Consider the following 12,500-nt stretch of genomic DNA (forward strand, 5'->3'; position numbering starts at 1 on the left):
TCTGTGATTTCCATCAGTATTTGGGTCTGTATAACTTTTAATGTGCTGCGATCCAAATTAAAGTACTAAACTGTGTGTGTGTGTGTGTGTGTGTGTGTGTGTGTGTGTGTGTGTGTGTGTGTGTGTGTGTGTGTGTGTGTGTGTGTGTGTGTGTGTGTGTGTGTGTGCACATGTTCATACACGTGTGTGTGTGTGTGTGTGTGTGTGTGTGTGTGTGTGTGTGTGTGTGTGTGTGTGTGTGTGTGTGTGTGTGTGTGTGTGTGTGTGTGTGTGTGTGCCTGTCAGGCACAATAATAGAGGCAAATAATAAAGTGCAGCTGTGTTCCCTATTCCCAAATCGCTAAACACCATCGTAAACAGCTAAGCCTCATTACCTACATGTTTCCCATTGGGGCCACTCCACTCAACATACAGTACTGTCTTCCAGCAGTAAGAAACAGAGGCAGAATAACACAAAATCTTTCTTTGGGTTTCAGTAAACGCACACCGTTTGAGGTGCGTACGGCAGACAATTAGACTCAACTTGAAAAAGAATGGTCGTCGCACACTCAGAACTTCATGCAGTTACATTTAATAAGACCAACGTTTCGGCTTACGCCTTCATCAGGGTCATCTGTCTTATTAAATGTAACTGCATGAAGTTCTGAGTGTGCGACGACCATTCTTTTCAAGTTGAGAATAACACAAAATACCATACAGTACAACGCAGAACAAAAGCTGTGCTATTTGCCCTCCAGCGCAGAAACAGAACAATCCCACAATGCAATTATGTGAAAGTGGTGACATAAAAAAACAACCACCTATTACTGACAGCAGCTGTCTCCAGTCTAGAAACATCCCCACATGCCTGCAATGCTGTTCAGCTTCCATTAACTGTACTGTAAAGAGTAAAAGCGTTGGCCTGGCATACTATAAGGGGAGACCATATAGGATACAGCTCAGACCAGCTCTTTGAAGCCTTTCCATAGCCCATTAAGGGTTAGCCAGGACCTGTCAGGCTGCTGTGGATAAGTATATTGTCACTCACCGCTATCCTACAATGTCTCAAAGTGTGGTCCGGGGTCCGCGACAGAGCTCAGGGAGTCCGCGAGGGGATTTTTATTTATCCAAGCAAGCAGTAAGCTATATTTGTAATATTATAACAAAACTAAACATAGCTGAAGTCTCATTTTCACCACAATAAGACAGGCTTGTAAATGTGGATAAAAAGAAAGTGATCTGCATCAAAATTAGCAATCAATTCAGTTGGCAGGTGGGCCCTGAACATTTTTGGAGGACAAAGTGGTCGTAGGTCTGAAAAACTTTGAGAAACACTGGAGCTAGAGCAAGTCACTTGCCCTTTGTAAGACAGCCTTGCCCTTCATGATTAAACTCATCCAACATGGTCAACAGTAAGTAATGACAATGGAGTATCCACCTTATTACCATAGCCACTTCAATGGGTTTTTTTGTGTGCTACCACAGGATGTCCGGTCTGGTAGTTATGGCTGGGCTGCCCATACAGCAGGTCTTCTGAATGACTTGGCACTAGCAACCATGACCCAAATAGCCACGTTTGTAACCTTGGGTAATAAAGTGGATAGTAAACTAAAATAAAAGCTTCACCGACATGATTGTGAGCAAAGCCGTCTGTGACTACTAAAAGCCCTAAAAATACTGGCATGTTGTGACGTGGAAGCTATCCCATTGGCATCTGGCATTTCTCTTATCAGACAAGCAGTCTCCTGTTTGCACCTGTTGTCCTGCCTGTTCTTGGACTCATTGCCTCCCTCAACTACTTTTACTACAGTAGGACGGATTAAAACCATTTGTACTCCATTACGTCACTTAAGCGCTATTCACAAACATTTTCCACATTATTGACTTTTATTACACAGCACCAACAGGGTTTGTTATTTGCCCTCTTTAATCCTAACTCCTGTTCAAATGCAATTCAGTCATGATCAAACAGTATGCACCATAAAATGACGTTCTAAAAGAACGCCTTGGCACTTTTGTAAAACTGCCAGAGCAAAACTTTAATCATATCCAACACAGGTGCAAACATACACATATCTCTGTGTGCACTGAACAGATACGTCGCCTGTCTTGTTAGAACAAAGCCAGTACCCCCTGAGAACCTCAGCCTTCCAAAGCCTGGTCTCCCTAATTACCATGAGCGTTAGTTCTGCCAGTGAAGCAAGAAGAACTGCAGCTATATAGAAGAACAAAGCTGACCCAACCCTTCCAATTAGAACACAGTCAGTGGCATTATATATATATATATATATATATATATATATATATATATATATATGTAATACAATAGAAGCCCGCTGTCCATATATATATATATATATATATATATATACTACATATATGGACAGTGGGCTTCTATTGTATTCCATTCAACGGCTTTGAAGCATCCGCAATAGATCTGCGAGGATTCTTGTGCCCTAAATTTCAGGATTAGTACCTTAACAACACTGAGAACAAGCTCTGATAGGGCGATGGTTGCTTTTGACTATCAATCAAAAGAATTCTAAAAGAAAAAATTCTAACTGTCAATATTCTTCCGGTTTCCGGGTCTAGTCCCTCCCCCTCACTTTAGAATCGAACATATGTGGTACTTCTATGTTCAGGTCAGTGAACACAGAGTTTCAAGAGCTCTCTAGTAGACTTTTCCATACCACTTGCATCTGTGGATTCCCAAACAATGCCATCAAAGTTCCGGTTACAAACACTGCATCCTACTGATAGGCTACACTACAGTGTCCCACTTTGAAGTGCCATCATTCAATAACCTGGGAGTACAGAAGTAGAATGCAACATCTACAGGAGTCCAGCAACTGAAAATTTCATCTCTGTTCTCGGTAGCATCTATGGGAACACTCCAAAAGCTCACAACATAGCTATTATCAAATAGATAAAGGTAACATAATACTCTGTAACACATAGCTGTTATCCTGGGCAACTATACTGAACAATAACTACTACATAACATTATTATAGAAGCCGTCTATCCAACAAAATGTATAGATTTAAGCCTAGGTGAACAGTTATTTACCTGACCAGGGCCTTGACTGTAGACCGCACAACACTTGGCAGGAGGAAAAGCGGCGTGACCAGGATGTGGAAGAGGGACAAGGAAGCAAACGCCACCGCTGGGGACAGACTGGCATCCTCCGAGATGTGAACGTGGACCACGAATGTCTTTGAGGAGCAGAAAGAAAAACATCATCAAGTCATCCAGCGTCCGTGAAGATCCCCATTCATTCAGGTCATGTGTTAGCCAAACAGTCTGGCTGTAGCAACTTCTATTAAGTCCAGTTGCTTACTGCCAAAGTCTTTGGATCAAGGTGTCAACCTTTAAAAGTACTGTGCATGGCAACCAAATCCAACAATCCGTCAATAGAGCAGAGGAAATACAGCCCAAGGATGTAGTAGAGGTGATTAAAGTCTAAATAAGGAGCGCAGTGAAATGTGACCGGAGACACACTCCAGCACAGCCACCTCAGGTGGCCTGCCTGCTTCCTCTTTGGATGACCTCAAACAGCTATCTGCTTTAAATGCCCTTCAGCAACCACAGCATGCACTGTCTCTAACTGTCCACGAAGCTAAATGTAAAACCAGGACCATGAGGACTAGTTGAAAAAGAACTCTCAAATATACGACTATGGGTATTTTAAAATATACTCACAATGAGAACTGCTGCAATCGGGATAGCTGCGTTCATGAAAACTGAAACAGAGGAGAATGTATTTGAATGAACACAAAAGCATGGACACGCAATCCTCAGTTATGTTTCATAGTAGAAAGCTAAATGAAAATGTGCATGTGTACTAATGCCAATGTCTATCGTCCTTATTTTTCACAGAGGCTTATACTTAAGAAGAGCCACACTCAGTTAACAGGGCAGGCATTAAACGTTATATGGTGTATATGATTTATTTATGTGCACATGAAGAAGCCATTAAGGCTCTACTTAGCTCATGCTTTATGATAATGCCTTGGCCTGCCAAAGGTGCTGCTGCTGTTCCAGCTACAGCTGTTGTGATTGCTGCTCTCTCTCTCTCTCTCTCTCTCTCTCTCTCTCTCTCTCTCTCTCTCTCTCTCTCTCTCTCTCTCTCTCTCTCTCTCTCTCTCTCCATCTCCCTCTTTCTTAGTGTATCTTTCTGTGTGTATATCTGTCTATCTCTCTTTTCCTATATCTCTCTCTTTCATTTTACATTTCCAAAATTTTACTTTCAACTCTCTGACAGCTGTGTGTGCCATCCCCTGCATGATGCTGCTAATGTATTCAGTATTGGCCAGCGTTCCAGAGGTCTGGTCTAACTCACTAGATACGGAGGTGTAAAGGGCGAAGGACTGCAGACTGGTGAGCTCCTTGTGTCTGGTCTCCTCCACGCTGCCACAGAAGATGTGCTCCCAGGCGTAGAGCTTCAGCAGCTTGATGCCCCTCAGCAGCTCGTTGGTCTTCTTCAGACGCTCAGTCGAGTACTCCTGCGGTGCAGAGAGAGCAGCAACACCACAGTGGCAGAGAAAATATGCTGCACACTGACCATTTCTTAATAATGACAATGTTTTGGTCTTAAACCTTCATCAGGTAATCATCAGTCAAGCATTAGAGTAAAACACTCAATCGATCAATCGATCAATCAATCAATCGATCAATCAATCAATCAATCAATCAATCAATCAATCAATCAATCAATCAATCAACCAACCAACCAACCAATCAAAAGCACTATATTGCACACTGTCATACTCAGCCATTCAATATGCTTGAGATAGAGAAAGGAAAATATGCATCATATTATCTAAAGAGAATGTAGGCCTAAATAACCAAGACTGTAACTCATATCAACCCTACAAGTAAATCACAGGTCATTTTTTTTAAGTAACAGTGAAATGTGTGGGATTTTGTCATTAAGGACAGTCAGGAGTGGAGGAGTGCGGTGAGAGGCTCTTAGCCCTGAGCAACCGTTATCATCATTAGTCCATTAGCCCTGCACCCTCTCCTGCAGCCATTATTTACAGCCGCTACCATTGGCTGCATGTATGGAGGGAATTATGGTGTAATTATGGTGTAATGGTGTTCATTTTCAAGGAAGGGCTAGGAATGGGCTTTCACAATAAACAGAAAACTGACACTAAAAATGCTACGTGGAAACAGACGTGAATCTAGGGTCTCCTGGGACCCCAAGCAAAATATCTAAAAGAAGGAACATTTGAACCAAAATCACCACAATTGCAGTTTAAAGTGTGGGTTGTTGTCCACCATACGGGCCCCAAGCAGCTGCCTGCCTAGCCTGGTGACAAGATGAGCCTCTGCGTGGAAACTAATATACAAAGAAAATGTACACTAGAGCGTATATCTCAAATTACAAATTCAAAAAAAGTGGTATCATATTGAATCGTTGCATGGAAAGCAGTTGAGACTAAGCACCATACAGTAGCCCTACACATCAGTGAGCTGCTGAGGGACACTTACCAAGGTACTTTTTTGTGCTTCAGAGAGTCTGGTTGCTACGAAGTACTGCACTGGGGCCAGGACTGCAATAACGGTGGCTCCAATCAAGGCACTTATACCCAAGAGGTAGTAGAGGAGGATTACTCCAACAATAATCTGTGGAAAATGTGAAAAAATATAGGATGTAAACAAACACATTTAGATAAGACAAACAAACACATAAAAGGACTAGTGTGGTCCTTGACAGATGGTACAAATGAACAGTTTGTCATGTCAATCCAGTCCTCTGCAGTCCCACAAAACTAAACAAGCAATGGGTAGCTGACAAACAGGTGGCACATTTGTTTCTGAATTAATCCAGCAACAAACTGTAGAAAGGCAGAGGGGGTCAAATGAACTAGAAATATAGAAAATGGTTATTATAGTGGCTATTTTTATCTGTTATTCTTTTACCTTCCTGCTTCATTCCTGCCTTTTTTAATCTTGTTTTTATCTGCCTTTGTCTTCTTTTACAGCATGCCTCGCGCGGTTATTGTTACTATGCTTATTGTCTTCTCTCTTTTTTTGCACATTTTTTTTATCTTGTTTCTTGTTATTTAATTTATTTCCCATTTGGAAATAAATTGTCTTGCCTTGCCTAAGCTGGGAAAGACTCAAAGAGACGTGTGTGTGTGTGTGTGTGTGTGTGTGTGTGTGTGTGTGTGTGTGTGTGTGTGTGTGTGTGTGTGTGTGTGTATGTGTGTGTGTGTGTGTGTGTGTGTGTGTGTGTGTGTGTGTGTGTGTGTGTGTGTGTGTGTGTCTGTGTGTGTCTGTGTCTGTGTCTGTGTGTGTACATCTGCCAAATTTAATGTAATGTATTGTAACTGAAAAACAGGGGGCAGATTCTGAATGAATAATCTGTGGAAAAGTAGAGGGGTTAACAGTTTGTCATGTCAAGGCAGCACCCTGTTTCACGAAAGTAAAAAAAAAAAAATAATAAAAAAAAAAATAGCAATGCATAGCTGAATAGCTTTTGGCATATTTGCTTCTGAAGATCAGTGATTTTATCAAGGACATTATTATGCAGAAAGCAGCATGAGGAGAATTCCTCAGGACACACATCAAGAGGTGCAATAAAACAGCTTAATGACCTTTGGGAGTGATTGCAGCTCCTGAAAATTACACAAAAGGTAATCAAGCACAGATGTTGTTCATAGAGAATGATTTAACACCATTTCGTTTGCATAACCACACACATAGACTGGCTAACAAAACAGGTCAGATGGAAATTCAAATTCTACGACCATTCAGAGCTGAAATGTGGGAAGTTTTCAGGTACAAAACTTTATGCTAACTTATCTATAATTGACACAATCAATAATTCAGTAAAGAAGATGAATCCAATTTTGAATACGAGGGTGAAAATGATGTCCTGCGCCAGCCAAGGGGAGTGCCAGAATAAGACTGAGCCAGACCAGATGCAATTCAAAGAGGTGCTGCAATTATTGGCAGGGTTTTGGCTTTGGATTCTGTCTATTGGCACGTCCACCTGTCTCCTTGTTGGCAGCATCACACAAAAACTACGGATTGAATTAGTATTGAATCTTTTGAAAATGGGCATTCATTTCCAGATGATGCCATAAAGTTTTGGCCATGGAGGCATCAAAGAGTGGTACATTTTGATATTCAAACCATTGTGGTTTTCTTTTTTCTTTTGGTTAGAAAAAATATAAAATGTTTTAAATAAAAAGGTGTTACTATAAAGTAGACACAATACAATACATTTGTCTGACATCACAGTATGATAAATTATATACATATTGTATAACTGGGTGATAATTATGCTACCTGTGCTAGACACGATACGATGCAGAAATACTAAGCGTTTCGGCAGTGCCGCTGGCATGGGCTGATTAGGCTACTGTCTGAGTGATTCTGATGGTTGTCAAGATGCTGACAATGTATCTGCTGCTAAATTAAATCCTTCCAAAATGTTGTTCAAAGATGCCTAAGCAGAATCTGAACAATATCCATCATGGATGAAGACAGATCTCCGTGCAAAAATGAGGAACACCACCTGCCTTGTTAGGACACGAGCAGTTGTCTCTTGAGTGCCTCAGCCTACACAGAAGCTTACTAATTATGCAGCAAGGAAGTACTGGCTCTGGCACATAAAGGGTGAGCAGCAGTTAATAGGCTATACAAAGACAAACAACACGCTGTGGATTAGAACACGCTGATACTGAAGCTCTCCAAAAGCTCCTGCAATCATGGAAACACTCAATGAACAAAAAAGGGTCAACTGCTTTAGGTAAGAGTACCTGGACAAGTGCCTTGAAGCACACTACAGAATTCAGCAGAGGGGCTGCTTTCCATTATAACCCTATGTCATGCTGTCCAAATGCATAAATTGCTTTGGATAAGACGGCACAGCAAATGTGACAGGTGCAAACGAGAGAGGAGAGGAAAACGTCAGGAGAAAAAACAACGGAAGAAAACTGTGACAAAAGAAGACTAGTGATTCATTTGACAGAGCCTCCACAACACATCAGGAATGACAAATGACAGAGGATGACAAATATTTCATCTTCGGAATTATGCAGCTGTAAATGCCAGCAAAAGTAATAAAGGAGACTGATTGTGAGAGATCTTAAAAATAATCTGCATTGAGTGAAATGTGAAATGTTTTGGCTGGGCTTTGTGTTTGCCTATTCTAAAATTAATCTGATATTTGTTGGATTATGTTAGGAATGTAACTGATGTGTAGAAACAAAGCGGGGCTTATGGTATTAAAATGATCTCGATATAAGGGTAGGGTGACTCAGCAAAAAGCTCTGGTAAAAAGGCAAAATGAAAAAGAGACTGAACTGCCCATCATGCTGCTTTTGTTTGTAAGCTGTGGTGACAGATAACATAACCTGTGGGGCTTTAGTGAATCAGTGCTGCATGTAATCCTACTATATTTACTTATCAACAAAGCTACACAGCAATGGTCATGCCTGCTGGGAGAGATAAGAACCGGACCTCTGCATGGAAGGTATGCCTGAATAAGAATTAGACCAGGAGTTCCCAAACTTAACCATGAGAAGGCCCCCCATATCACAACCATAGTCTATGTCTCTGAGGCAGTGCCCCACTAGAACATACAACTGTAACAATAATAGTAGTAATGTTTGGAGACGCAATAGATTTTTTTTTATAATGCTGTTGGGAATATTGTTTTGCTAATTTTTAGTTTAGTTTGATTTATGTTCGTTATTCAGTTTATTAAAGTATTTATTTTGTTGTACTATACTTTTCCTGCCAATCTGCCGCGGCCCCCCGCAGCACCTCCTTGTGGCCCCCCAGGGGTGCCCGGCTCCCACGTTGAAAACCACTGAATTAGACCAAGGAATAGGCAACAGGATGGCTGAATGAGAATGGAAATGACTGGAACCGGGGGAGCTGTGCCACAGCACATTATTACACCTGACTCTGCCCTAAGAGTGTTTTCACACCTAGTCCCCTTTAAGTGTACCTAACTCAGTTTATAGCAACTCAGCAGTCAACTATAGCACATTCAGGTCGACTGTGAACCGTGCGGGTGCCCGTTCCTGCACCTATTCGCTAACTGGCCGTCGCGTTCACGCCACAAAAATGAGCGTTTGCGAACCGGAAAGTTGGTTCGCAATGCGAACCCCAAAATACTTGGTTTTTGCCAACCGTGACAACAACGTGGACGTTTGCAGGTTCATCCGGGTTGCACAGTCAGCAAACAGCAAAAGGACTCACTTCTGTTTTTGTTCATATTGTGTGCATTACAAAAAGAACCCACTGCTCTTTCTAAGCAACATTGCCCATGGGCACCTACCCCTCCCAAAACTTCCAAGACTGGAACTGAGCATGAACGGCTACCCATGTCTGGAGTGAGTGGCCAGGTTGCATATTGTTACGTGTAAACAATAAAGGCATAAAAAACTTAAGCTTAATGCAATGCAATACCTCACACATCCACAGGGCGCTGTATGCAGAAGCATGTGTCATCCCATGGCAAACTCTCCAAAACACAGAACACAAAACACAAAAATATTGTGCATACAGCCTGGATAAAAAAGAAACCATTCTGTGATGCTTTGTGTGTGACTAGGGGGAGGAAATCTAATACTGGAAGAAGTCTGTGTTTTCCCCCCTCTGATGGGCTCCTCTGCCAGTGTTTCTCCCTCTCTCTGTAGACCTCTACTGCCAAAGCAGCCCATTCCGTCTTATACTTTTCCCCCTTTCTCCACTCTGCCTCATCTCCTCTCTCACAATAATTCTCTTCCACACCAACCTGTTTCAAAGGGAATGTAATGTTCAAAGGTGTGTGACGTCATGTGAAAAGGGCGAATTACATGCTCGTTGTGGTTAAGCAGTTTGACTGATAAAAGCTGTCTGAAACAAAATAAGAACTGTTTGCTGAAGGAGCAATGTGCAAGGTGGCAGTTTTGGTGCCCTTGGGTAGTTTACCAGTGCACAGACTATAAAATGTAATCTTGTAATCCAGTCTGGGATCTGTCAGGTTCACCACAATGCAGTCTATGGTGTGGAAGAGAATTATTGTGATAGAGGAAATGAGGCAGAGTGGAGAAAGGGGGGAAAGTATAAGACGGAATGGGCTGCTTTGGCAGTAGAGGTCTACAGAGAGAAGGAGAAACACTGGCCTTCTGAATCAATATAACGAATTACAAAATTGACCTTCTATCTTGGGAACCATCAGAGGAGGGAAAACACAGACGTGTTCCAGGATTGGATTTCCTCCCCCTGGTCACGCACAAAGCATCACAGAACTGCCACCTTGCGCATTGCTCCTTCAGCAAACGAATCCCATTTTGTTTCAGACAGCTTTTATCAGTCACACTGCTTAACCACAACGAGCATGGAATTGGCCCTTTTCACATGACTTCACACACCTTTGAACATAACATTCCCTTTGAAACAGGTTAAGATGTATGTGGCATTTAACTGCACGTAGACACCAATTTTCCCTCTGTATGAAATTAAAGAAGAAAAATCTGCAATCCGCAAACGTGTTTTGGCTCTTAAGCCTTCATCAGTGCGTGACGACGCACTGATGAAGGCTTAAGAGCCGAAACACGTTTGCTTGTGGACATGGTGGTAATCTATAAATAAATAATGAGACGTACTGTAGCTTGTGAGTACGGATTTTTCTTCTTTAAGTTGATACCTTTTATCGCACCCCCCAAAATCATTCATTTTGCTCAAGTTGAGCACGTCCTCTGATAAACTTGAAAACCCTCTGTATGAAAACCTCAAGCTGGTAATCATGTCCCCTGCCTTGCTTCAAAACAGACCTTGTCAATCGTCATTGTGAAAAGGTGTAATCGCAACCTCAAAGGTAACAGGAAAGGAGGCTGTCTGGCTTACTTGAACTGGCATGGCGCACAGGTTTGGACACAGGAAGAAGAACCACATCAGCTGGTTGGTGTCGATGGCAACCAGGTTACATATTTGGCCCACCGTCATCTCCCCCATGGACATGGTGGATGTGCACAGACGCATGATCTTATTGTAGATCTTCATCTGGAGTGGATAGGGAAATAATGCATTTTCAAACTGGGTAGCAAACATAATGTAAAAGTGAATGAACAGGGTTTAAAATGGTATTTTGATATGATATGCCTACAGTTCTCATCATAGATATGGAAAGCAGATGACCTTTCATTTGGAATGTGGCAATCTTTTTTTATGGATCAGTTTTGTGTTTTAGCTTGCAGATGGGGTCGCCGGCGGGCCTATTCACTATTTGCTGAAAATACTAAACTATATAATAACAGCCATTTCTATGATATTACAGAGAGCCTTAAGTTACAGATTAAGACATAGCCATTACAATTTTGGTGACAGTATGGTCATAACATAGCCTCTGCGCAAAGGGGTTAACATTCTAAACATAACTGTGTAACAGCACCTATTGTGTGCTTTTGCATGACTTGACCAGATTAGCAACTTTGGGAAACTGCCTTGAAATCAACTGAGCCACTAATATAGTCGACAATGCTACCGAGAAAGACACTCCTGCATGTAATCTTGAACTAGCCTGGTTTTAGTAGACCACATTAATTATTTTGTAATTCATTTTTGGTCTAGATCCTCGATGCCCTGAAGCACTTGGGTGGGAGGACTGAGCTCAGCTCTGGTTTGAAATGAGCTCTGACCAATCACTGACAGTTGACGTTCATGACGTATGATATTACGCTCCCAAGTGCGTTCGCTTATTGGTCGGTAAGACTGGTCAGCAGCGTAATCAGACCATTTGTGAATTACGAAGTCATTCAAAATGAATGGTCTGGCCTGTCAGGCTAATCCTGAACGCCAGCTGATTGGTTTTGTACCTGTATGGCCCCTCGTAGGTTGATGCCGTTCTCTATGGCCACGTAGTAGGAGGCCTGGAGGAATGTCCTCTGCAGGAGCAGGGCAGAGAAGAGCAGCACAGCCAGCACGTAGGCGTTGGCCAGGAACTCCCTGGAGGAGATGAAGTAGACTCCTAGCAGCTGCACCTGCAGACAGATGGGGAAACAGGCAGCATTATTCAACACTTAGAGAGTAGACAAATACACTCTAGAAGATGTTAATGTTGTGTATACTGATGCACAAGTAAGAGTTTTTTTTATTATGAAGCCGCTGGGTGCAATGTGTGAGTGATGTGTGTGTGTGCATGTGTGATGTAAGTGTGAGTGGCAGAGTTCAATTTTGTGTTCACCGGTAACTGTGCCTCCGCATCTGTTATTACAGTAATACATAATACACAATAGTTAAATCGATTCTGTAAGTATTGAATTAGCACTACATTGGGCAGGAACTTTCTTGAAGAGATGATGTACGTAGACCCTGAGCAGCGATAGACAAAGATATTCAATGTGGTGTACCGTGTACAGTGTACGCGCAGGACCGTATTAAGCCAATGTGGTGCCCCCAGGCACTTGACCTCACTGCTGCCCCCTTTATGAACAATATTTGTGAAGTTTGTGTCGTGTGCTGCCCCCTCACTGGTCAAAAATGTTTGGTACCCCTGGGCACTGTGCAGCTGGCC

The 12,500-nt window shown here is 42.2% G+C and overlaps 1 protein-coding gene across 1 annotated transcript in view; it reads right to left on the reverse strand.

Moving 5' to 3' along the window:
• The window catches only part of abcc8 (ATP-binding cassette, sub-family C (CFTR/MRP), member 8), a 118,651-nt gene that overhangs the window by 73,229 nt on the left and 32,922 nt on the right, over positions 1 to 12,500 (reverse strand). The window contains exons 8-13 of the mRNA XM_063197349.1: positions 11,803 to 11,967; positions 10,835 to 10,990; positions 5,474 to 5,608; positions 4,320 to 4,482; positions 3,680 to 3,720; positions 3,047 to 3,192 (exon numbers count right to left, since the gene is read on the reverse strand). Of these exons, the coding sequence (XP_063053419.1) occupies positions 3,047 to 3,192; positions 3,680 to 3,720; positions 4,320 to 4,482; positions 5,474 to 5,608; positions 10,835 to 10,990; positions 11,803 to 11,967 (806 nt within the window). The remainder of the gene's footprint in view (positions 1 to 3,046; positions 3,193 to 3,679; positions 3,721 to 4,319; positions 4,483 to 5,473; positions 5,609 to 10,834; positions 10,991 to 11,802; positions 11,968 to 12,500) is intronic.

The sequence above is a fragment of the Engraulis encrasicolus genome, chromosome 4, assembly GCF_034702125.1.
Source record: "Engraulis encrasicolus isolate BLACKSEA-1 chromosome 4, IST_EnEncr_1.0, whole genome shotgun sequence".
Taxonomy (NCBI): domain Eukaryota; kingdom Metazoa; phylum Chordata; class Actinopteri; order Clupeiformes; family Engraulidae; genus Engraulis; species Engraulis encrasicolus.